The sequence below is a fragment of the Morone saxatilis genome, unplaced genomic scaffold (genome assembly GCF_004916995.1).
Source record: "Morone saxatilis isolate NCDOM2014 unplaced genomic scaffold, NCSU_SB_2.0 Contig17, whole genome shotgun sequence".
Lineage (NCBI taxonomy): Eukaryota > Metazoa > Chordata > Actinopteri > Moronidae > Morone > Morone saxatilis.
In genome coordinates this window covers 27,405,683-27,433,310 of record NW_023339729.1, presented here as the reverse complement: position 1 = coordinate 27,433,310, position 27,628 = coordinate 27,405,683, and the positions used below count along the sequence as shown (strand labels likewise).

The 27,628-nt window shown below is 39.2% G+C and overlaps 3 protein-coding genes across 3 annotated transcripts; 2 read left to right on the top strand and 1 right to left on the bottom strand.

Moving 5' to 3' along the window:
• Positions 1–1,011: 1,011 nt before the first annotated feature.
• zgc:92360 (uncharacterized protein LOC436988 homolog) lies at positions 1,012–18,724 on the top strand. The gene is given in 12 exon segments (XM_035659338.1): positions 1,012–1,524; positions 3,814–3,944; positions 4,752–4,843; positions 7,897–7,931; positions 7,934–7,981; positions 8,085–8,194; positions 9,911–10,057; positions 11,303–11,386; positions 11,641–11,703; positions 14,966–15,037; positions 16,724–16,955; positions 18,166–18,724. Coding segments are annotated over 12 exon segments (1,131 nt in total). The 5' UTR covers positions 1,012–1,436; the 3' UTR covers positions 18,195–18,724.
• Positions 18,725–21,082: 2,358 nt separating this feature from the next.
• Positions 21,083–22,135, top strand: LOC118327427 (urotensin-2 receptor). The gene has a single exon (XM_035660789.1). It carries the CDS (start codon positions 21,083–21,085, stop codon positions 22,133–22,135), a length of 1,053 nt encoding a protein of 350 aa, XP_035516682.1.
• Positions 22,136–23,412: 1,277 nt separating this feature from the next.
• Positions 23,413–27,080, bottom strand: lgals2b (lectin, galactoside-binding, soluble, 2b). Its single transcript, XM_035660498.1, has 4 exons — positions 26,936–27,080; positions 25,185–25,258; positions 24,824–24,983; positions 23,413–23,827 (listed from the first exon to the last, which is right to left on the bottom strand). Exons 1-4 carry the CDS (start codon positions 26,936–26,938, stop codon positions 23,681–23,683), a joined length of 384 nt encoding a protein of 127 aa, XP_035516391.1. The 5' UTR covers positions 26,939–27,080; the 3' UTR covers positions 23,413–23,680.
• Positions 27,081–27,628: the final 548 nt, after the last annotated feature.

Here is a 27,628-nt window from a genome sequence, read left to right as displayed (position 1 = left end):
CCCCTCTAAACCTCTCACAGTCATTTAATTAACTGTTCACAGCTAACACAGAGGGCATGTTTCACAAGATTATTTGTTATATATACATAGAAGTAAATATAGATTTGTGTAGCAGAACTCTGTTTTTCTTCTTTCATTCCCCACTAATCATTGAATAATGATGTAAAATCCATCATTTATCCTGTGTTCCTTTGAAGGGGGAAAACCCCAGGTTGGGGTCCACTGGACTGTAGTTGAAACTGGCTCCACCTCGACCACATACAACAGTAAAATTCAATAGCCATTTTTCTGCAGAATACACCATATGTGGTTACTTGAGGTACATTTAGCTGATAATAGATATGAGGATATGTTACATAGGATTTTGAATGCAAGGAGTATAATATTTTTGTGAAGTAAAAAAGTCCAAGTAATCCACTGAATGTTATGGCATAAACTACCTAATAATACAGTAAGATATAATAATATAAAGCAATTTTACATTTAGTACTGTTTCTAATGCAGTACTTTTACTTGTAATTGAGTAGTGATGATAATCTAAAATCCGTCTATTAAATTGCCCTACCTGGTCACTGTTTTTATTGGTGATCGTTTCCTCAGTGATTAGGCGACTGCAGTTCTCACAGATTTATAATGCAGCAGGCTGACTCATAAAATGTTGAGATGTGGCAGCACTGGGCTGTGTGCATTTGCATAGTAGTCTGCCTCTGCACATTAAACACCAGGATGTGAGTGACTTTATTATAGTAGGCTATAACTTTATCCTAATCCAGAAACATATTATAATAATTACTACTACTTTATTACTACTAACTTCGAAATAAATAAGATGAAGTAAAGTGATCATCAATCTGTCGCTAACAGTCGTAAGGTGTATCATCCTACAGGCAGACTGACATTTGCGTGCTGCACAGTTGGCACCGGAGCGATTGCACACTGACCTAACCTCTGATAATGCGGAAAAGCATGTTTGAACAACCTTAGAATCTCACTTCCTAGTGTAGGGTTTCATGCCCGTTCGCACACCTTCCTCTCCGCACACGCAGTCCGGGACTGGTGCGGTGATTTGGCTGCAGACTTCGGGCAGGACGCGCCTCGGAGGCCACCTGAGGGGTGTCGGTTGGCTTTTTAGGGGGGGCCGCAGCAAAAAGAGAAGAAAGAATGGAAAGTTTCAGTGAAAAGTGTATGAAGAGGCGTTGATTTACATTTTTCTATCCACTGGAGCGGAGGCACGCCTCGCCTGTGCTGAGGGCGCATACCTGTACAGACCTGCCCGGAGCCCGTTAGACAGAGAGGACTCAAGAGGGGGAGTCCAGACCGAGGAGACACACCTTGTCTTCTCTTGCGTCTACGGCGCCCCCCACCCCGACCCCACCCTCTCTCTCTCCCTCTCTCTTCTCTCTGAAAGCGAAGGAATAACCGATCTGAACACTGAAATGTCGTCAAATCAGAGAGCAACCCGGGCGCTGAGGGAGATCCAGCAAAACCCTGGAAATGACACTTGCGCAGACTGCGGCGCCCCCGGTAAGAGGAGGAATGTTTAACTTAGCGGAAAAGTGTTTTAAAGGGGGGGGGGGATCAAACTTTGTATCATATCTGGAGTTGCTGAGATATGACGTGTAGAAGGTGTGGAGCATTTACCTGTGCAAACATGGTAAAGTTAATCATTAAAGCATCATATTTCTGAACTGTTGCTTCTATTCTTCAACCACTGCAGCCCAGAGTTCTCAGAGCTACTTAAAACTCAATGTTCCTGACACTCCTTGACTTGCATTCTGTTATTTTGACCTTAAATCCGCGGCAGGGTGAGCTAGGGACTCAGAGGGGAGAGCTTTCCTGCAAGAGAAGAAACTTTCAGGGTTCAACAAGTCCTGACATGCAGAGTGTATGCACACACCCTCACCTTGTGCTTTCAGCCCCACCTTGGAGGTCCTCCTGTAGGTCTGCAGTATGGGAACTGTACTGCCCTACAAAAGCAAAGCAGTAAATGGAAGAAGTTACTTTTAAGTTAATAGGGTTTAAAGCTTTGAACAGCTGCCTTAATTTTATACCTTTTATGCTGATTAATTTACCCAAAGAAATCAGGCTACAAAAGCAGATACTGCCTTTGGTTAATCTTCATTGAATGCAAGACGAAAAGGCTGTAGACCCATCTTCAAGCAATATTAGGCTTTTCAGCTTCCCCTTACTATTTCAAGTTGTTAAAAAAAGAAACTTTAATTTAGTAATTTAATGTCCACCGGGGTTTAATTGATTCTCTGTAATAGTTATATTGAATTCAATGTAAGAAATTATTTTAAAAGGAGCTCAACCACACTAAATCACATGGAATTCAGTAGAACTAAACAATGGCAATGAGGCGGCCGCTACTCTGCAAGGCTAATTACCTTTCAGTTTAACTTTGAGGGTATTAGTTCCAAGCCAGTACAATTATTAATACAAATAAAAAGCCCTATATATTGTATTGCCTTTAATCAATAGTGACAGCTGAAGAGTGACAGGAAAGGTGGAGAGAGAGAGAGGGAGGGGATGACATGCAGCCAAAGGCCACCCGAACCCTGTGCCACTGCAGCAGGGACTCAGACCTGGCACATGGGGTGCCAGCTCTATCGGGTGAGCTATCAGCACCCCTCAAGCCAGTTCAGTTACTGTGGTTTAGTTTTTAGCTCAGTTTTGTACTGAAAACCTAACATCCAGTTTTTGAGTAAATTCAACATTTCTGTGGATGATGAAACACAAGTTAGATTCTGGTCTTAACCCAAGTTAGACTAAATGGGCTATGCAGTTAATGCATTTGGCTTTGTTGCAGCCCAGACTCATAAACAGTAAGCTACATGCATTACATTTCAGTGCAGCACAGTCGGATTGGGAAATGAAGTGAATTCAGACCCTGGGGCACCATGTTGCTGTAGTTTAGGAGTGCGACAAAGATAATCACTGCCAGGTCTTATCTCTTAATCGCTAACGTTTTTATGTATCCAAAGAAGGTTGGCTAGCCTTTACTTTACTGGATTAAGTGCCTTTCTCAAAAACAACTTTTTCCAAGTTCCAACTCCTCTGGTCACATTTTAGCACATATCCCTGTCGTATCCTCTGTTCCTCGTGATCAGAGACAATTTGTATGTATGGGCGGGTTCATTTTTATCCAGCGAGCTCCATGGCATTGTGAAACAGTGACATAGGCAGGTATTAACCAGCCAGGTACACTGCGTTCTAATCTGTCGTGTACAGTTGAAAAATGGAGAAAAAAAAGAATGCCCTGTTCTGCCTGCTGTGATGTGTACCGATAAGAACGAGGGTAGAGTAGTTTACTGGCAAGATGCAGTGTGTGTCTCGAAGATAAGACAGGTGTGGTGCAAGAAAAAAATGTCTTATATATTAGGTCTCAAAGACGGGAAGGGGAAACGCAGATACATTAACCTGAGAGATTTCTGGCTAGAAAGTGAAATGGTTTCATTCCACCTACTACTATTGAGTTCAGCCTTGAGCAAGGCACTGACCCAAACTACTTCTGAAGAGGCAGTCCAAATACATATCTGTTGTGAGGTGTGCATGGTGCTGCTTCAACTTTCTCTGCATAGGAAGGTGTTCAAAAACTTAATTTTAGCTTTCACAATATCAGGATAAGTAACAATGCCACCTTAATTCTCAGACATGCAAAACATGTAGGTTATGTCTCTACTCCCTGGACTTTATAGCTTGATCTATGATCGAGATAATCATAAGCATACCTCAATTTCAGCCCCTCCATCTTTCGATCCGTTGGTCTCTGTCCCCATACTCCATTTGTTCTCTCCATCTTCCTCTCTGCAGATCCCGGGTGGGGCTCCTGCTCCCTGGGGGTGTTCATCTGTCTGGCCTGCTCTGGGATCCACCGCAACATCCCCGACATCAGCAAGGTCAAATCCCTGAGCCTTTCCCACTGGGAGGACCACGAGGTGCAGGTGAGACCACAGAGCTGGCAGCATCACCCCCCTCCGTCTCAACCAATATGAGTGGTACCAATTGTACCATCGTCCTGTCAGCAACGAAGGCAACAGGCATATTTCCCAAAATGTCTAACCATTCCTTAAACTCAGTTGAGAGAAACACATATTTATACTTAACTTTATGTGATACTATTATTATGATATACTAAACTTATTAGTTTATTTACAGTTGGTGGTCAGTTAAATAGACTCAGATAACATTACTGAGGCAGAAAAACACAGAAACAGTTCAAATGTTTTCCAAATTTATTTTGTGCTTTATTGTATGTCCTACCTCATAAAACAGGGCATTATATTGCCAGTCCAATGAGGGATGACTGATGTTTCTCCAGTGGTACCGCTTAGAAATCCTTGAAATTAAGAATCATCATGACAGAAAAAAGTTTCCTTTCTATTTTTGAAGCTTATCTGGGGAAATAAATCAAGTGCATATAAATGATTTCCAATGTTACAACAGCACATTCTTGCCAAATACATTTCTCCCTTTTCCTGGAACCGTGCAGATGATTTACAGAAAGCAGATGACAAATGTTATTGGTACTTTGCACACTTTTATCTAAAAATATTTGTTTCATTCATCATCTTAGCTCTCTGATGTATTATTTTATTCTAACATTGATAAATATTTGGTTTCTGGTGAGTTTATTTTCCTGTTGAGCTGATGAATAAATTGGAACTGTAAAACCGTAAGGTAACGTGCCAATGTGTCATTCATCCTTGGATGACAATATATGTGTGTGTGTGTGTGTGTGTGTGTTTTAGTTCATGGCTGAGAATGGAAATGAGATGATGAAAAGTAAATATGAGGCTGCTGTTCCAGTCTACTACTACAAACCGACCCACAAAGACTGCCAGTAAGTAACCATATCAACACACACACATAAACTCAAAAACATTTATGCTATCAAATGTACAATTTCAAACATTGTGTATTTTGTACTTCATTTGCAAGTGTGCACCAATGTGTGATCATGTGTATCCATGCATGTGGTTTCCTGTTTTTGTTGTGTATCTAGGCACGTGTTGGGCAAACAACAAACCTCCTTGTTGTCAGGGTTAGTCAAGTCCAACTTGATTAATATACAATTCAAAACTTATCTCATTTACCTTTGGAGGTAGTGTTTCGATTTTAAGGTGTGCGTTTAAAGCAATACTTGCAAGGTTGCAGGGTTGTACGCTCTGCCCTTCTCACACTCTGAGCAGTAGTTGGAGATACATACATGGCCTTCAGCTCCCCTTGTACTTGCAGTTGAACATTTTCAGTGTGAAATACTGACACATTCAACCCCAGTGTGACACCTCTTGGCAGTTTTTCATACATTCTTGGACATGTCTCTTTTTTGGGGATTTTCTTGCTTTTCTACCAGGCAGATTTGCTCAGGTATGGTCAAGTGTATAGAGAGTGTCTGAAAAGGTTGCTTCTTCATGTCATTCCACTGATTATTTATGGGATTCAAGTCTGGGCTTTGAATTCTGCCACTCAAGACATTTTTACATTCTAGCTTAAGAATCACAGAGACAGAGAAAAACAGAATGTTTTTATTGCGGCCATCATTGTGTTGTGTTATTGTGGTGCTTAGTTTTACAATTCAAGCCCAACATTCGAGTGTTCACTGTTATTCCTAACGATTCCTGACAGTCATTTTTTTTAATCTACTGACTTTGTTTTGATTAACCATTCAATCGATAAAATGTTAAATAGAAGTGACGAGAGCACAATGACAAGACCTCAGATGTCTTGTTTTGTCCTAACAACACATAAAAATCCAGAGATATTTGATTTACAGTCATATAAATCAGAGAAAATCCTAAAATTTGCTGAATGAAATAAGTTAGATAATCAAACGAATGTCTATTAATTGTCTGTGATTGACAGGATTGATTAATCTAATCATACTTTTAGCACTCAGTCTCCATCTTACTTGAGTCTGACCTGGAAAAAGAAGTATACTCAATGCTAATGTATTATATGCCACAATTCTAGTTGAATTTATTTTGAATTAAAATCACAAAAATGTAAATACGCAATATATAATATATATAATAGATTTTTAAGAAACAGATACAGTCACAGGACCTAACCATTATCCAAAATAGTTTTTGTCTTGAATAATGAAACAAGGATTGCAGAGAATGTTAACAGCATTCGCCTCATCATTTTTATTAGCAATGATAAGCGAAGGAAGAGTGTGTGAAGCATTTTATTTGCATCAGTGAATTTATTGTATTAGTTCAGGCAGCGAGTTTATATTGCACAGAATTATGATTAATGAAGTGAATATACAGTGAGACAAAAGAGGAGAACAGGAGAATTGTTTCGGTGTGTGTATGTGTGTGTGTGTTGGCAAATTCCGATCTGTATTCACCTGTAGTTTAAGGATCTTAAATGATTTAGACTCAACTGTGAATTAAGTATTCTTGACAAAAACATTGCCTTGTTCTCAGCCTGAACACAAAGGCTAACCGTTTCTCATTAGCAGTCACTTTCTCCACCCGTATAGCTTTTCTTTTGGTCTCTAACAGCTTTTTCTCATTATTTTCTCCATTATTTTTCTCCATCGTTTTCTATATTTGAAATGTCTTTTGTTTTATGTAGTCTTCTAGCAAGAAAAATGTGATATGTGCATGCAAAATTAGAGAAATATATTTTCCCCCAAACCAAACAGTAATACTGGTTATTTTGTAATATTGCCAGTCCTGAGCATCAACTTGTGCAACTTGTGAGGACATGATTGGCAACGGCCATAATGCCAAACTCAAGGCTTTAAAATGGAACTCCATGAATCATCAAACCATCATCATGATAGGTTCACACGCTCATCACTAATAGGTGCTATTAAAGTAGCTGTCAATTCATCCACATACAATAGATCACATAGTTATTTTTCTATATACACTAATAACATATTGAAATGGCTGCTGAGAGGAATGTTTGGGATTGTGTGAGTGCGAAGAAGGGAATTTCTGGAAGAGAAAAAAACCTTCTCCTGTAGGATAAAACGACAAACACAGACAAAAAAAGCACAGGAAGCTGCCACAGTCACCCTGTTTGAGTGTGTGGACGGTGAGAGGAGATTGGAGTCACTACAACTGTAAAAATGTGCCTGAGGACAGTTGAAATCCCCACGCCCTTCTGTCTCTCTCGTGCACACACATTTATAGGCTACGCGCACCTAGTACCTTCTTTGATCATTAGTAATAGAGACTGGTGCAGAGGAAGGTGGGTGTGTGTGAGAGATAGATAGATAGAGAGAGAGAGAAGAACCAATTGGCAGCTTAATCCTTGTTCCTTCCAGGTTCGGTGTATGAAAAGAGCTGAATCAGCTGGCTTCAGCTTGACCCATTATACTTTCTGGGGTCTTTAGAGAGTCAGTTTGCTGTAAGGGGATCAAATACACACACACACACACANNNGTTTTGATCCTGAGCCAGGTTTGCTGTAACTTCAGGTTCAGTTTAAAATAAACTAGTTCCTAATATGTTTTCAGTTAAACTGATACTTATATCAGATATCAAGTTAACCAGAACAGCTGTTGGGTCCTAAAAGGAAGTGAATTTGCTTGAGATAATGTTAGCAGATTAACTGATCTTTGACAGAGTAGTTGCTGCTCTTTATAGTCTGCTTTAATGTATTAGGCTTCACTAGACAGACAGACAGACAGACAGACAGACAGACAGACAGAACAGACAGACAGATAGATAGATAGATAGACAGATAGATAGATAGATAGATAGATAGATAGATAGATAGACTTTATTGTTCCCAGCTGGGAAATTATGTATGCAACCGAGCATCTTTCACACCCACCACAAAGTACATCAGACGTCTGTTCGTCTGCTTTCAGCTGCTGCTTTTTACAAGCTAGCTCTATTTGAACGTTTTTCATCTGTTTGTGTGTGTTCAGAGGTGTCTGAGGAGCAAGTGGATCAGAGCAAGTAGAGAGCAAGGAAGTTCTCTGACCTGGGAAGAACTCTTACATATGAGGAAGGGTGAGTCTCCTGCACACACACACGCACAACAACACATTTACCTTTACATGACATACATAACATACATAACACCTTTACATAACCTTTGCTGGTTTCCTGCAGGAACTAGAGATGGCTTGTTGATGAAGAGGGGGCGGGACAACGGGCAGTTCCTCAGCAGGCGATTCGTCCTCTCAGAGAGGGAGGGGACTCTGAAGTATTTCACCAAATATGACGTAAGCTGCAGCTTTTAATGAGACTTTTAGTGGCCACATGCAGCTAAACACACACTTCGCCTCCACACACACACACAACCACACACACACACACCCTACACAAAACCATGCCTGTGAGATACCAGTAATCTACTGTAATTAGAGTCCTAGTTAGGGTTGTTTGAAGGCAGTAGTTCACTTCCAGCACATGTGCCGACACCCACACACACATACAACCACAACAGAAACACCTTAATTAGAGGACACTTTAAAGACATAGAATATTCCTTTGACAACACCCCCGCCCGAATTATGTGTTGCAGTATTTTTACACACGTACACACAGTTAACTTAAACATATCTATCAAAAGCCTACACAATGTATCTGTACCTGCTCCCTCCGCTGCATCTGAGCGTGCTCAGACAAGCTTAACCAGCAGCTTGTCCTCTCTGTCAGTGCTGCTGATTCACTAAGCTGTACACCACCCGAACCAATTAGGACTGGAAGCACTGGGAGCACTTTGTTTGTCACAGTAAACCAGCTCAGGGGAAGTGGGAATCATATATTTAAATCATTCTGATTTTTTAAATATGGATTTCCAGTGTGTTTTAGCATGTGTCTTGGCATACAAATGTCTTTTCATTGTGGATGTTTTTCATGTTCTTCAGGATTGCTTTTCCTGTGAAATATTATATTCACGGTTGTTTCCTTTTCTCATGGTGACTGCTATAACAAACAATACAACAAAAACACCATCATAGAGTCACAACCATGATAAAAGTGAAGCTGTTGCTGAGTTGCTTCAGGTTTTTAAAGCTGAACAGTTGGTTGGCTTTCAGAAGAGCCTTGAGGTGTGTGAAATATTCAGGCACATTACAGTCTGACAAAAATCCAACTGACTGCTGCTTCTCACTTTCTCTCGCTTTTCTCTCACTGTTTTTTTTTTTGTCATCCTGTGAGAGTCAATACTCAATACCAGAAAAGAGTAATATCTAATCTGCTGTCATATAAGCATAGCTGTGTATGTTATCTGGTAAAGTCAAGGGCAGGAGATACACAGTGACACAGATTCTAGTCCCATAGATACGTGTTTAAATTCAAGTCAGGACGGATTAAAGCACAGCTTCCACAGACAGGTTTGCTGGGATTAGTGTCGGTCTAGGACATGATGGCTATCAGTGATGCACACTGATGTGTAGATAATAGCTCTAGATATCATTTCCATGGTTAGAAAGAGCACAACATATGGCCAGAAGCCTTTGTAGCAAACACACACCATGACTCCATTACTATACTGTTTTTCTGGCCAAGCAGTGGCTGCAAAATTTCATGAGTTTCTAATAAAAAAGTTTCTTATCATGACTGGTCAAAACAATGAAATCAGGAGGAAGTTCATTAATTGGTCCCAGGCCATTTAATTTATTATGTATTTGATAATTATTCTACTTTTTGAGCAATTATATCTAAAATAACAAGGCAATCAAGATTAAACTACAAGAACATTAAAACATGTTAAAAAAAATAGATATTACATAGAATAAAATAAGTAGTCAGTTGTTTCACTGAACATATACGTTTTAATTCCACTGTCCAAGTTAAGTAATCATGATGGATTTAATCAGTCTTGGATTGATGACGAGAGGGCAGATGTGCAGTTACGCTTTGTTTTGCTGATCCTTGCTTTCCTAAAAGACACAAACAAACCCTTGTCCTCCTCTCCTCCCTCTCTCCTGCAGGCTAAGGAGCCCAAAGCAGTACTCAAGGTGGACACCATGAACGCAACCTTCCAGCCCGAGAAGATAGGAAACCCCAACGGCCTGCAGATCACCTACCTCAAAGACTACAGCACCCGCAACATCTTCGTCTACCATGACAACGGCAAGGTCTGCATTGCTGTACCACTGTGTGTGCGTGATCAGCGCATAAAACATACAACCTAAAAAGACAGCAAATGTTAACTAATGTTAACTAACTTACATTGTAGCACAAGTTGGCATTCACATGGGATATTTGTCATCTATATTCAGGGACATGTGTTGAAGCTATCTGGTTGGTGTGGGCGAGTCTCCGAACCTTTTCAAACCATCTGTACCATTTTATTTCTGCTGGCTGATGGAATCCATTAGCAGATGACATTCAAGTTCCACATTTATCATTCTGTAATTCATGAATACAAGTTGAAATATATTGATCAGTTCAGTGTTGAAGTTAAAGTTACTTGTGGTGGTCCAATGTCTAAAAATTGAGAGTCTGCTGCAGAACAGAATCAAAATAATGAATTAATTATATAATTAATTTCCGTCTATACAGCTGCACATTAATGTTCAATTCTGACACACTTTAAACTATGTTTCAATGCAGACTAAACATAAAAATAATGCTCTACCCGAGTTAGGTCACAGTGTTTACAACAGTGGAAGCAAAGGTCATAGTTAATAAAAGCTGCTTTCAAACAATGATTTAACGAATCAAAAACTATACTGATCTGAGCAAAGGTATCCAATTCCACAACCATCTTTACTGCTGGATTGTATTCTGCAAATCATTTTCTGACTGAAACCAGGTCACCAAAATTGTAATTAGATTCAGGGTGTTGAGTGTACCTGAACAACAATAACCAGTCAACAACTGGTCAAATAACATTATCTCTCATGAACAGACCGTAGCTTGAAGGTTCATTCTTGAACTGTGAAACAGCAGCTTGACAGAAACAAGGACAACTCACTAGCTGTTTTTGAGGCTTTCAACCACATCTCGTATAGTCACATATAACCCATTTGACAACCGGTTATCACATGACTAGCTAACAAGTAAGCTTTGTGTTGAACATTTTTGGTTTGTCTGTTTTGTCTTTGTTTGCCAGCACAGTTTCACCTGTAAATAATTGCCAAATAAGATTTGTGTGCTTGCAAAATCTTTAAAGTAGAATATAATAGTTTGTTGTTTGTGCGGGGTTATGATCATCAATCAAGAGATAATATTTCTGGCTGTGTCAGAGCTTTATCACCCTCAGAGACCTCACACAAATCTCTGGCATTTATTTCTTTTTCTAAATGACAGTGGGGGAAAAAACAAATGAGCATAGGAATAACTCATTTCCTTGACGTCTTTCTCTCTCTGTCCATTAGGAGGTCGTAGACTGGTTTAATTCAATTCGTGCAGTTCAGCTTCACTATCTAAAGGTGGCCTTTCCTGGGGCAACGGATGCTGAGGTGAGAGACCACAAGCACACATGTACAGACCTACACACACTCACTACCATGAACAGTATGAGTCATTTTTCAAGGACTCCTCTTGTTGATGATTGCTTAGATTAAAATGCTACACATTGATTTTATGTCTGTGCAAGAGTGAGGCAGCTGGAACTCAATTACTGTATTTATAGTTACTGTAAGTGTTGGTCCTGAATCTCTTTGTATCCTCATGGTGTTATTCTTTATCCTTTTGCTTTGCATGTTATTTTTAGCTGATACCCAAACTCACACGGAACTTTCTGAAGGAAGGGTACATGGAAAAGACGGGTCCCAGGGCAAGTAACACACACATGCCTACACACCTACGCACACACACACAGCACGCTGTTACACACACAGATGCATGCACACTGTAAAACTTTCATTGGAAATATGAACAGCTCTTATCTCCCTAAAAAAATTACTAAATGTAGATCTTGGTGGATAAGTTAGGGCTATGAATTCACAACAGTCTGGCTAAACAAATCATGACGTTACAATTCAGTATATTGCGATACTGTAAACAAGGCTATATATTGCATATATACTGTAGAACACACCATTTTAAGCATAAAATGTGAGTTAAAAAAAAGCTAACTTGTTTTATGCAACCAGAACAGTGGGATCTGCATTTGTACAGTATTTATCACAGTCCCTGTAACATCTAACATCATATCCTTCAGTATACGTTCACAACACTGTTATGTAATGGTTAAAGGTTTGGACACAAAAATCAGTACAGTGTTTTTGAGAATCAATACAATATCACAAAACATTTTTTTTGTGTTTTCTTACACCCCTTAAACTCAGACCTTGCTAGTAATTCACTTTGCACCTTATCTGCTTCCAAGTAAGCTCAGTGTCGTAAAATAAAAGGCATCTGGGAATTTATGCCAAAAAACACAGATACAATCCCTCCATATTATTGTTATGACTATATGAATTTGTTCATGTGCCAGGTGGACAAGACAGTAAAATACTGTGTTCAAAACATTATCTTTTGTGTATTCAGAATTAAAACTTAATATACATAAATACATAAGGTTTTTATAAACAGGGTAACCAATAATAAAAACTGTTATATTCCAAATGGGATTTAAATCATGTGGTATCCAATACCATTAACCACACCTCCCCTGGAAGTACAGAACTAATAACAGCATATTTTTCGATTAAGTCAGTTTATCATTGGATTCAGTCATTTGTCATGGCACAGGCACCAGAGGGTGTGCTGTGATTTGTAGTAATTATGGAGATCAGAAATAATTAAATTGGAAATGTTTACATATTCCAATTTTTAAAGTAAAAATTCAGCTTAAATTACCAAGCAGATTTACTCCTGCACTGAATCATATCACTAATTTCAACAATAATTCAACTTTATAATGTGATTCTAGGTGTACTTTTCATAAAATGGTAGAAACACTAATGGGTGCAATAGATCAGTTTTGGCAAATAAAACTTAAGGTTTTACTTCATTAAAGTGACACATCCTAAAAACTACAATTGTGTACGGTCCAGCAGTGGTTTCATTCTCATTCAGTGTGTTTCACAAAACAGACAAAGGGTCATTTGTGAAAGGGGCTGAATTGACTTTTTTATGATGAACAGCATCTTAGTGTGGCAAATCATCTGCTGTCTAGTTGCTATTATACTACTACACTACTACTATACTATACTGCTATTATATCCTACACTGTATATATGATATGCATACTATACATTTTACATGAACAGATTCAGCAAAGGAGTGTGTGTGGTAAATCCCATCCATCATACTCTACACTGGCTTAAAGATGACTGAGACTTTTATTTGTATTGATTTGTTTTGCAAAACTATCTAAACCATAATTTATTCTGAACTGAGTTTCAGCCTACATATCCAGTCAACTAGGTGGACACAGTTCCCTCCTGAAACCTCCTCCTGTGATCCCAGCTCCCACTCTCCCTGCTTTAATGGAATGGGAGCTGGGGAAGAGGTTGACTACCCCAGCTGCCAGTGTGGCTGCTTTCCACCGCTGCCTGACAGGGTGACTGACAGTTGAGAGGTCCTACCTGCCTGCCTCACCATCCGTCTGTCTGTCAGTCTGTCTGTGAGGGAATAAAAGGCTTCCAGCTGAGAGTTAACTTAATTCTTCGGTGCCAAAACCTCAAATACACACAGAAACATGGACATATGTTTGGATTAAGCAAACACACAGAGGGGCATATCCATGCAGTCATGCACTGTTGCAAGCATCTGTAGACACATGCATGTGTTTAATAGGATTCAGACAGAACACCTACAGCAACACCAAGCAACCTGATCCTCAGCGACACAACCGGTTCTGTATTCAGACGCATGCAGACTCACAGTTTAATCTCTGTCTGTCAGGCTGAGAGATCAATGGACGCACTAACTTGCTCTGCTGGGCTCATTTGCAAAATGGGTGTCATAATTCATTTCCCTCACATATGTGTGAGACATATTTGTGGAAGGAGTCACTGGTGAATTGAGAAAGGAACAGTCAGTTGTTCAGCTTTATGCTACAGAAGGAATATCAAAAACTTTTATGAGGGCAATTTGGCAGCAATCGGGGACCTGAGCATCCTCATTTTTTGAAGTTCGGCTCTCTGAAAAGAGCGCGAGCTGCTCGTGCACTTCATTAAACTCTCCGAAGGTGCCATGCTTCATGATCTTTGATTGCTGCTCTCCACGTGAATTTGCTTCTGCTGCAGTTATGTAAACGTTCAACCGTGACAACAAGTTTGAATTTTCAGATTCAATATCAAACATTCAGACGGGGCAGCCAAGAGGAAACTCTGTTTTTGTATAAATCACAGAAAACCCTGCAAATCTAACAAGGATGAATGCTTTTTAAAGCCTGAGATATAATGCACTTCCATGGTCAAATGTCAGTTACAAGAGAATGCTACACTACTGATTCGTAAAATGGAATATTATTGTGATTGAATTAGGCTTAGTCAGGGTCAGTCAAGAAAAAGATAAATAAAACACCAGCAGCACAATCTCACCCCCCGTCCTCAAAGTCCACATCCATTGTCAATATTTTGGTATTGTTGGTGATACAGAAATTCCATTTTGATTCTGACTTTTAGTGCTGAAACAATAAGTCTTCACTGACTAATGAATAAAAATGAATTGACAAACAATTTACATGATTGACTCATTGCAAAAGTAATTTTTTAAGTAAAAATATCAAATATTTGCTGGTTCCAGATTCTCAACTGTGAGGATTTGCTGCTTTTATCTGCTTTATATCACTGTAAATAGAATACCTTTGGGTTTTGGACTTTTGATTAAACAGCCTAAACAAGGAATTGAAAAGAATAATTGATGAGGCCAGTTTAAAAATTGACAGTCTTAGATAAAGTATCAGGGAACTCCTGCTGTCAATTTAAGCAGAGTATGAATCACTTTTTGATTTTAAGACCAGACACCGCATTTGGTAGAAGTACAATGCTTCTTTGTGTTTGTTTCCCTCTCTCTATCTCCGTCTTTCTCTGTCTCACCCACGTCATGTCTGACTGTTGCTGTCAACTTCTTTGTCTTTGCAGCAAACAGAAGGCTTCAAGAAACGCTGGTTCACTCTGGACCACAGACGACTCATGTACTTCAAAGATCCGCTGGTATGACATCTTTACACACACCTACACACATCAGAAAAGACGTCAGTATAGGCAGCTCCTCACATTTTAAGCCTTTAGCTGATGCCTGATTGACTAATGGTTTAGTTTCTTGTTCCCAACCTACCGAGAAAAATGCCTTGATGGTAATTGTGTGCTCTTAAAAGATACTTGCATACCATGGAGAGCCAATTAGATTAAGTAGAGAATGCTGTGGATATGAATCCATGACTCAGTGGGGAGAGCATAATAGGAGGTACTTTCATTTGTACATAACATTATTATGCAGTAACGATTGTCTCAAAGTGACGTGAAACACTGACCTGCAGACTAGCTTCATCCTGTGAGCTACACTGGAAAGTTCCACAACAACTCTATGTGCAAATGTGTACCTTAATTATCGGATATCAGTGGTTGAAAGGTAGAGACGTGGCATGAAAGGGGATTCTGAGTCACTGAATGATGAGAGTGGAGTTTTTTATTGCAGGAGTTATCACAGAAACTTGCTTTGCGAGGGCTGCGATCTAGATTTCCCAAGACTTGGCTAAACGCATATCAGATAGCCAAGCCAGATTAGCTCAGCTTTGTTGCTGATGAAATAGTTCAATGGAGAGGTGCAATAATTATAGGTGCTAAGTGACTGAAACTGAAAACACTGAAGAGTGTTGGACAAGAAAAACTGGTAGATGAAAAGAAAAGGAAGTCTACTGAAGTTAAGTGTGGACTGGGAATATGTGGCGGGAGCTCAAAGCAAGTGTAATATGATCACTAGGAGAATCACTAAATTATGCATGTTAGATGTATGTTCACTGTGTATGGAAGTTGTTCACACTATGCTAACAACATGACATGTCACCTTTCAGTTATAGCCTGATGGGAATGCTATTGGTTTTGCATGCACATAATTACAGTTCATCCTGAGGGGAACATTAATGTTTGCAGGATTTGCTGCAATTCTTTGTTATGTGTGTTTGTCATGTGTATAAAATGTCTTTGGGATTTGGAATGCTGGCTGGACTAACAAGGTATTTTATAGACTAAATGATTAATCCATGAATCTAGAAAATAATCTGCATATTAATCGATAATGAAATTAATCATTAGTTGCAGTCCTAAATGTCTATGCCAAATTTCTTAGGAATCCACCAAATAGAAGACATGTTTGACTATAAACCAAAAATGTTAGCACTGTAGCGCTGGAGGAAAAGTCAGGGGATTACTGCAGGAAATACGATTCATCCTATTGTTACCATAAAATAAAAAACTTAATGGGATAATCATGCAGTAGCTGTTGAGATATTGGCCAACAGACCAACATTGCCATCCTAAAAACAGCTGTTTGGGAGCTGAGAGTAGCATAGTATATCCAGTTTATTGTACTTCTTACATTTACTCATAACGTGACTGAATTGAACAACACCAACAGTTTTTTTAGTATGTCTTATCTATTTGTTCTTTAACCACTGTGGTTCCAAAGATAAATGTTTTTATATTGAACCACAGAACATGTCATATTTCCGTTTAGTTGGTCAGTTCACTCAGTATTTAGCAGAGAAACAAAAACAGAATGACTTTATTCATCTGATGAACTCCTTTTGTTTAAGACAGACACCGTGTCCTGGTAAACATAATGAGTAGTCTATAATCTAAAGTTGACCTCTGTGTCTTTCACTCTCCCTCTGTTTGAAGGACGCCTTTGCCAAAGGTGAGGTGTTCTTGGGGAATAAGGACCACGGTTACAACGCCTTCGCCGGCTTACCTGCTGGCACCCACTGCAACGGCGCCTGGCAACACGGTATCACCATACAAACACCTGACCGCTGCTTCCTGTTCACTTGCGAGACAGAGAGCGACCAGCAGGATTGGCTGAAACACTTCAGCGATGTCCTGAGTGCTCAGATGTCCCCTCAGGAGTACACAAGTAAGAATTCACAACTTTGTAATAGTCATTAATAGTAATTAAATATTTATTAGCTGTTAGCCTTTGTAATTAGCTGCTGATTACTTATTTTGTAAGTCAATGTTGAATTAACAACCTAATGATAACATTTGTTTGTTAAGGAAAGCCTTGTGTGCATTTTTCTCAACATCTTTATGCAGTTGCACATACGTACACATGGGAGTTAGTGAATCAAACCAAACCATCCATTACTGGCACTGAGCAGCTCCAGTGGAGTAGCTGTGGGTTAAATACCTCTGTGATGGTTAAGGGAGGATGGGGTTTTGCTTGCAGAAAGCCAACAGGGTCACAATTCACTTTTTTTAAATCAGCTTACACTGCTGAGGCTCACTGGTAGTTGTAAATCTTATCTCCCAAGAGTTTGGCTGTGTCTGAAATCACTTGCTTGCGAGCAGTAAATCGAGATTCTTATCATCGCTTCCTGTCATGAGTTGCACAACGGTAACTTTTTGCATCTATAAAATATGGAGCATTGCATTGTGGGATCGTTAGCAGAGAGTAGAAAGTAATCCCAAGACACTGCTTTTTTGCTCCATTTAAGGCCCTAGGCCTGTATAGTGCATAAAGAAAAGAAAGAAATCCAAAGATCACTTATTGATCTTTAGTGGTTGTGGTGAAATATATGGACAGTTAAAATGGTAGAGGTTGCCATGCTCACAGCGACAACGCTGATGTATAAATGTTTGCCGTTTTCTTCTTTAGCATCTTAGCATGCTAATATTTGCTATTTAGCACTAAACACAAGGTACAGCTCAGGCTGATGGCAGCCATTATCTGTCGAGACATTTCTCTCCGAGCCAGAAATGTCAACCTTCTAGCGGTGCTACAGGAAAAAGTCAGAGGATACACTGTCTAGGAACCATGAAAGTACAATGTCTGGCAAAATGATACAGCAACTCAACAACCCATATTGGAAACCCTAGGACCATTCCATTAGTAGAGCCAAATACCTAAACATTGCTGTAAAATGAATCCAATAATCATTTTATTTTAATACATTTCTGATATAATGCAATGAAAGACTACCCTCATTTCTTAAAAAGAATCACATGTTAAAAGGGCAAATTATTGCAATTTAATGAAACACCAAGACTCTATTGTATTAGTTATACAAAATGATTTGGGTAAAAGAACATTTTTTTCTAACACTGTCGTTTGATTTGTTTTCAAGTGGAAGCCTTGTTCAAGCACAGGCATTGATGGACCAGAGACCTGTGGGACCATATCCTCTTCTCTCAGCCCATTACCGATCTGACACAGGACCCATCAGCATCAGTTCTGACTCCTTTAGTGATTTAGGCAAATTGTAGCAAAATCTGCATCACTAATATGGTCAGCCTGGAGCTTGTTGCTACTGCCAAATGCAGCAATGGAGTTAAAATGTAAACAATAGGACCAAGGTAATATTCATCAGTAAATAAAAAACAAGAAATCTGCCAAAACAAATAATAACACTTCAGTGTACAGTGGCAATAAATATGATTTATGTTAGATTTTGTTTTGGTGACAGTTTTTGCATTAGTTGTTGTGGTATATTTGCACTGCAGAGCGATCACTTGTCAGTCAAACAGTCTGGGGATTACTGTAACATATTTCTTTAGTGGATTTTGAAATTCTAGACGGCGCTCCTTTCTTGGCTGGTTTAGACATGGTCCCTATTGGCCATGCTAACTAACTATGAATTCACTTTCTGTGTGCCAGTGGATTGTTTTTTTTTATTATTATTATTATTATTATTATTATTTTGAAATAATGTGGCTGTAATTTTTAGGTTTATTTGGTTTTCAATATGAGATTTAAGGAAAATGCATTTTTAAAGTGAGAAGTACCTTGGTCCTCTTGTATTAAGTATTTTATTTGTGATGATTGATGGTGATTTGGTAATACTATTAAGGTACATTATACATTATACATACTATTAAACCAACCTTATAACTCCTCTAATGACATAGAACATTAGATTCAGCAAGAGTATTGCAGCACAGCTCATGAGCTACAGCTGCAGCATATTGCTTGTTTTGCTATTTCGGACCAAACGTTTTTCCAAGCAGTGACTTTAGACACACTTAACTGTACAGTGTATATCATGAATTTAACATGACTTTTATAATTTTGTTATAATTCTTAGACTAGGCAAAAGTTGCATTTTGTAAGTTGTTTTTGAGACGTGAGAGTAGTTCTGTCGAAGACGTACAGGGAGGACAGGATTTGCAAATGCATTGGGATTGAAAAACTGGGAATACTGTAAGCCATTACGTGGTCTAACAGCGCCTCCATGTGGTGTACAATATATATACTATCTAGACTTTCTCAAAACAAACAATAATTCCAATAATAAGTTATTTTTTTCTTTCTCTTATAGATATCAGCCAATTGAAACATTTTTCTGGTATTTTTTTCATTTTCTGTTTTTTGGTTTAAGAGGTACACACATCTGCTGATTTAGTGTCTTTTTTTTTAATATAGGTATTCCTATGCTTGAACATATCTGACTGACACAGCACATGGAATTATTGATGATCACTAATAAAAATATTTCCTCTGAAAGTCGTCAAGGAATCTCTGTCCAGATTGGTGTGTGAAATCAGTATTAAATCATTTAAAAATAGCCGCTTACTGTTTATTATCACAGCAGAAAGCATCCGAAAAATACTGCATGTTTTAGAGAAAATTATGTGTGAAGACAAATTCAGCAGAAATAATAAATACTCGTTATAATTCACAAAGAAAGCAGGTTTATATTTCTTGTTTCTAAAAGTTATGATCAGAAGAAGAGTAGAATTTCAAGATGAGGCACATAAATTGCTAAAAAGGAGGTTATAGAGTTTATACCTCTAAAATGAGCTAAAATGAATAGATATGCTCCTTTTTATGCATACATTTGGCTGTTGTATAGTATGTGTGTGTAGTTAAGACAATGCCCCTGCCAGTGATTTCTAAATACACCTTGGAGCTCAGAGACAGCAGGTTGAGGCCCGAGAGGAATACCTCATAAATCTATAGGCCCGTGCTAGTTTTTCACCCTGGTGAGAAAGAGGGTGGACAGTGGGAAGAGGAGGGAGAGGACTGTGACCAGGAGAACTCCAAAGAACACAGACACAACAGTCTTCTATCACAACGCAGAGTCAAATGGTGACTGAAGATCCAAGGAGAAACTGAAGGTTTTCCGCCATGCATCATTTATGGAGGTATAGAGGAACGTTTGGAAAAGTAAAGGATCTACTTAGATGTCTGTGTGCAGGTAGAAACCTAGAAGAGGGAAGACGAGACAAATACTGGATATAGCTGTAATTCAACCATAAACAAAAACCTGGACATGTACTGTGGTTCCTACAGTGGACATTGATAGAGGAAAGGGGAGTGATTTTTTTTCTTCCTTTCTTCTCCATACAGAGACTTTTCCTGGAAATGTCAGCAACTGAAGTCTTGCTCAAGCACACCTTGGTACTGCAGGAGCTGGCTATCAAAGACTTTGAACAGTTTTTCAAGTTGAAAGGCAGTGTCCTGACTCACTGTGCCACTCTGCTGCTCCCAAATGACCCTTGTCAGATCCACTTCAGCCCTGAAGCACAACAGAGAAATCCCTGTGCTCTGTAACTGAGAATATCTCTCATGTCTGAAAGTTCTTGTTGGCTTAAATCTTTGCTGGAGGCTTTTTCACTGTCAATTTTGGTAATATGGTATCATGGCTGTTTGGAGGACCTTATTTTTGGGAATAAGTGCAAGCCACCGGCAGCTCTGCAGTCATTGAAGCTGCTGGCCATGTCACTCGTCTACTTACATCTTCTCTGTGGATTAATATAGTTGTTCTCGTCATCCCTGCTCTGCCACCTGTTGCCCGTTTATGTTATTTCTTGGATTTAGCTCAGTTTCTACCAAATATTCATGAGGAGTTCTGACAAGCAATGTTTGCTTTTCACCTGGATTGTGTTAAAAAATGACTGTCTTTACAATCAGCTGCCATCTTGTGTATACAGACTTTAAAATTGTATCCAATTTAATCCAGGAGCCAGCCGCCATATAGCTCTGTGTAAACTGGCTCTTAAAGATTTAGGCCTGACCTCTGACTCATGATCTGTGAACCTGCAATGAATTGCACTCCTAATGCCACCATCACTCCACAGCTGGGAGGGTCCCAGGAGACTGGCGGTGGTGGAGGTGGTGGTGGAGGCAGCGGGGGCCTTTGGGTGACATCCCTGCTCGGTGCCACACTGTTGATCATGTGCGCCATGGGTTTGGCAGGCAACACATACACGCTCATCATCACACGTTCAGCCGCTTTGCGCCGAACAGGTTCCATGTACGTTTACATCATCAATTTGGCTCTGGCTGACCTGCTCTACCTCTCCACCATCCCCTTCGTGGTCTGCACCTACTTCGCCCATGACTGGCTGTTTGGTGAGGCTGGCTGTCGCATCCTGCTGAGCCTCGACCTCCTCACCATGCATTCCAGTGTCTTCATTTTGGTTGCAATGAGCCTGGAACGCTACCGTGCCGTGGCGAGGCCCTTCAGCGCACACAGGTCCTCGTCCCGCAAACGAAGGCTAGTGGCAGGGATTATTTGGGGTTTAGCTTTTGTGCTAACGCTTCCCATGATGGTGATGATCCGACTCAGGGAGGGCAAACCAACTGCAGCTGGTTTGGTTAAGAGAATCTGCTTCCCTACCTGGACCCCTGAGGCCTTCAAGGCTTATATCACTGTCCTGTTTCTTACAAGTGTTCTAGTTCCTGGATTGGTAATCGTTGGGCTGTACGTGGGGCTGGCCAGGCGCTACTGGGCAGCACAGGCTAGCTTAGGAGGTAGCAGCCGGTCTGCCCGGAGGAGAGGACTCAAACAAAAAGTCGTATCAATGATCTTTAGCATTGTGGTGGCCTACTGGGCTTGCTTCTTGCCTTTTTGGGGATGGCAGCTGGCCAAACTGTTTTCTCCAGAGTCTCTCAAAGCTTTGTCTCCAGCTGCTCACAATTATGTGAATTTCTTTGTCACATGTCTAACCTATGGGAACAGTTGTATCAATCCATTCCTTTATACTCTTCTGACCCGCAACTATAAAGATTACTTGGCCCAGAAAGGTCAGTCTGTGGGTTCAAGCAGGACTGACCCCGGGTCAGCTGTGACCACACCACTGCAGGACCTGTAGTGGATGACTGAACAATTACTGAGCTGAACACTGGAGCGAGAAAATGTTATTGACCTATCATTAGCCTGAGACAGGACAGTTTTGTTCAAGTGATTTTGTACAAAATGCTTGTAATCTAAACTTTGTACAAACTTTGCAAAATGCTGTATGCTACATATGTCCTGCTCTGTTGAGAAGGGTAACCAGAGGTGTTGAGGATTCAGAGAAATTCAGCACAGGAGGTGGATGTTTGCTTACACGAAAGTCTTGTGGTTGCATAAATGACACAGTATTTCAGTTTGTATGTATGTACAAATTCTGCCTTTTAAACAATCTCTGATTCTGCTTTCTTTATATTAATGATATCACTCTGACAAATATACATTTTATATGATCTTCAAGCTGATATTTAGGTTCAAATGTTAGTTATTTTCCAAATAAAAAATCAAAATGAGAGTTTTGGAACATTTTGGAATGAATACTGAACACAAAAATGTATCACAGAAAACATTCTTTGCAATTGCTGAATAAAAATAACACACACACACAAACTCACACACATACAGTAAAGGATTTTTCATCTACTTACAGGGAATGTGGTTGCATTGTGCCACATTCCTCAGCCTCGGGCTACAGCTTCTTTGAGTCCTCCTGCAAATTGTCTCCGTAAGCAAGTGTTTCATCTCACCTCTGTCGTATATTGTCCCTCCTTTTGCATTATCGTGTTTCATCCTCTTTTATCTGCTCTATCCTTACATTCCTGTCGATATATTGGCCAAATTCACAGTGCAAGCCTTTGTGACAAATTCTTATTTGCGGCTCAGTTCCAATTTTTCTTTCTTTTTTTTCCCTTTGTTTGTTCACATTGCTCAATGTGGCCAATATTTAAAACCCTTTTGAGCAGACTTGCATTTAAAAGTTAACAGCATCACAGACACTCAGACTTATGCAGAATACAATAATAAAACATGTATTAAGTCATTATCTCTGGTCATCTTGCAGCTCTTATCTGGTTTTAACTGTTATACTAATTATCTTAAATGTATGGTGAAATCAATTTCTAGATGCTTTTAAACATGCTCTTTCATTAGATGTTTTGCTGAACCAACATTTTAAAAAGCAATGTGATCACAAACTTCTATTGTCCCCCCTTTTTGGTTAATCACCAGCACAAAAGTCTGTCTTCATACGAGTAGATAGTATCTTTGTTTTACATTTCTAATGTCTGTGTTTCATGAATGTTGCATGGGCTTTTGAGAGAAAAAAACACAGAGAAGACAGAGGAGACTTTTTTTTTTTTTACAACATTTATTAACAAACCCAGTGACTGATAAGATGTCAAACAGGCACAATGAGGTAAGATGTGCTGTGGCTCCCTCTTTAGGCCAATTCCTCTTATTACAACATCAGCACTACAAGTTGCTACACATTTTTTTTTTTCCATAAGCCTCACCAGGAGAAAAGATGAACAAGCAGGCCTGGGCTCAGTAATGTAAAACAGACTATTTCAGCAACAAACAAAAGGTGGACAGATCAAGAGTCAAAGGGTTAAGAAGAGTTCAGCCTCTACTTGATCTTGATGCCGATGATCCTTGCTTCCCCGCTGACATCAAAGTACTTGTACTTGACGTCTCCCAGTCGGTTGGGGAAGTTCAACACGGAACCATTGGGAAGCCTGATGGAAAACTGCTCATAGTTGTAGGTGATGTGAAACTAAGAACAGAAAACATATGATTTGTTTTTCAGTGTTGGTCAAGTGTCTGTTAATGTCATACAACAAAAAGGTAAGAGAACTGGATGTAAAAAGAATGACCGAGAAAGATAGGTAGGGCTATCTGTCTCCATCAGTGGCTCTCAGGTTTTATGAGCCTGTAAACCTGTTCATGATTGTATAGCTCAGTTTCTGTTGACCTAACAGTGTTGCAGCACAGATACCAGACACATTAATACCCTCCTTATGGCAAAAGACATTATGAAATTTGCGCTTGGGCCAAATGACTGCAATAAATACAGCAAAAGTACTTTGCCAATGGTCTGCTAAAAGTATTCTTTCAAATACATCAGGTCTGTGTGTGAACTACAATCACACCAGAAGAACCTTTGAGCCTCTATTGTCTAAACAATGATAAAACTGTAAGAATGCAACTTAATTCGGGGACAACTATGCTCCTGGGATTAGATATTTGCCATTTTAGGTGCTGCAGAATGAGATAAGGTCATGGAGGGACATGGAGTTTCTTTTTAACTACTATTTCTGTTGCCACGGTTGTCTTTATTATCTACCCTTTTTGGAATATTGACATGATGATTGTAGTGTACCTAATGTAATTAAGCAGATATGCGGAGTGAAAAGCAATAAGAAGAAATAACTCGTTCTCTCCCTTAGAAATTAAAAGTTGAATTGAATAGCAATAAAACACACTTCCTCAATTGGAAATATTCTTGTGCTACTGCGACTGTGCTATGTTTAAGCATCATATTGTAATTGTAATGTGTGGCGACAGCAAAGGTTACTTTGTCTAGTAGTAGGCTAAATATTACAGTGTACTCTATGTGTATTAAAGTTTCCATACTTACATCCTTTAGACTAAACCTTGTATTTAGATGTATGCAAGAGACTAAACGGTTCTGCTGTTTGGTATCTGAAAAAAACTGAAGTTTGAGAGATTACAGACAACTGACAAACATCCTCATATTTTCCAAACACACCTTGCATTCCTCCCCACGCACGAAGGGAAAGTTTCCCTCATGGAGCTCATCACCCCAGCACCCCCCGGACAAGGAGTTGAAGACAATGTTGTTAGTTTCGAAACGGGGATTGAAGTGCATCGCAATGTTCTCAGCATCATGACCGATGTTGATGGCAAAGCTGCAGTGGAGGCAGGAACACGAAAAAGGGAAGAAGTGGATGAAACATTAACTTGTGCACAGTGCACTATGTCAACTTCCTCTTTATAAAATGCAATTGAATCCACATCTAAAAGCTAAACTGTATGAACCAGAGACAATGGATCTGGAACATTTTCAGAAAGTTCTTCCACTTGAAACTTCTCTCATGAGGGGAACTTACGAGCTGCAGTCGTCCTTGGGCTTGATGCGGACCTTGAACTCATGCCCCTCCTTGAATGTCATGTCCTTGACTTTCTGTAAAGGGAAATGAAAAAGAGGAATATGGGAACTGATGTGGATGGTTGGCTGGATGGATGGCTGGATGGGTGGGTGGGTGGACGGATGAGTCTTTACAATGGTAACTTCACTTCACAAAGAACAAAAGTGACTCTATTAAGGAAACAAGTCAACTTTTACATGAGAAGATATGCAACACTATTTTTTTTTTTTATTTAACTAAAGCTTGGATCAGGCCACCAATCTGTTTTTACAAGAAAGCAGGGCTAAATGCCAACTATTGACTTTATTTTTAATGTTCATCCTTCCACATTAAAAACCCATCTATCTTGTTAGTGAAACCAGAGTGCACAAAGTATATCAATTTCAGACAGAACATTATCTTTTTTTTTTTTCTACATATTTGAAAAATAACGCTTTGGCTAATTTAGGTCTATGTGAGAGACAAACAGAAATAATTGTGTACTCTGGAGGAAGAACTGATGATCAGAGGTGTTCTTATCTTAGCTGTTGATGATCAACCAGGGTGGAACAGTGTACCCTCGGCTGTTAAAGTATTGAAACAGGAAGGTGCGATGTTTGTTCAATGACATGTGGTTGTAATACAGTGACTGTAAAACCATAAAAATACGCCTACCCATTGACCCTATGCAATGTTGCGTTCGCAGATGCTAGGCAGGGACAACTAACACACAACTAGCAAACCTAATAAAAACCTATGAGACATGCATTAGTAGTTTTAACTCTAAATGTGGCATACCAGGAATTTTAACTTATTTATCTAATCAATAATACAATAAATTCCATTCACAACTGTCCCTCCTCTCTGCATGCTCAGCATCACCTGATAGTTACACATGAACTTCAACATCCTGTCCCCTATATACCTGTACCACACCCATAGATAACTCAGCCTATACCACTCACAATATATTCTTTAAAGTCATGTCTTATCACCTATCTCCGATCGGTACTGGTTTATCATTGGCTGCACAGGCGATGTGTTGGAGAATAATTAAGTTAAGTTGTACTTTATTAATACACGTGGGGATTTGTGTCAGCTAACTATTAAGTTGTAATGTGCCAGCATACCAGCATAATGCTTGTCTTTTGTTTCCAAGCCATTGTATAGTATTATAAATTACAATACATGCATGTCTCACAGGGATCATAGAGAATCAGGACATTCTACTCTGAGGTGACCGAGTCAACCACAAATTTTTATTACACTTCCTGGGCAGAAATGCATAGAAATGTGTCACTTAGCTTTCTACATATGACTATGAAATCACACCATACAAGTGAGAAATATTAATATAATAGCTATAATAGCTAGAAAGTTTAGGTACTAATGCTACCAAGCATGTTCTCTTCTTTCTGTGGTCTAGTGAATCAGTGTTAATGATTCTGTTGTCGCGAACACAAACCTTTTTAAAATGTACCACTAATATTCAACCTGTAAATCTGAAATGTGTGAATACTGGTTTGAATATTTTCAGTGCAATCAGAAAACATCTTCCCTATCTGAGTGTTTAGAAATGGCTGTAAAAGTTGGAGAAAAGGAGAAACATTGCTGTTCTGAGCTTATTATAGTGCCATAACTCAGATAAAGAATAACAAGATGATGAATGCAGATATTTGTCAATGAGAAGAATGAAGAAATATGCTGAGATTAAAGCTTTTTTCACCACTTACCATCTTGGCTGTCTTCAGTGGGTTGTGCCTTGAGTGACAAAGCTCTGCAGGCAGGTGTGATTTATATAACACTGGTGACGCTGGGGGTGGGAAGTAAGCAGTAGGGAAAGGATTGTAAAAATATTATAGGATGTCGGCTACAGTTTCGGACGGAAGTTCCCTGGAATGAAAAATATATTTATACATATTTAAGAACTGTAGCAAGTGAATAAATTGTTTGCAAAGTAATATTGTACACATTACAACACATCTCCACAAGGTTTTCTTGGCAGTCTGAAAATAAAAAAAGTATATATTATAATTAAAAAGTGGTCGACCTTCATAGGAAAGTCAAACTGTCCTAAGAACAAACTACAATAACTGGCTACTCATTTACTAACAATGTTGTGGGTTGCTGAGATTGTTGCACTATAAGCGTGTGTCTGAGCAGTGGTTTTGTCTGTGACTCTTCACAACTATGCTTTACCACTACTTTTTTTATAGTCTTGCTGTGAAATATATTATATACTGTTAATTTTAAGAGAGAGGAGGCAGTTATTTATTAGTTTGCATTTGGTTCGCCCCATTTATTACTGTTTCAACTATAACAACATTACATTCAGTTCATTTTGGGGAGTGATTACAGAAGCAAATGCACTGTACTTGCAAGCTTGAAACATAATAAATAAATACATAGATAAATAGAAAAACACA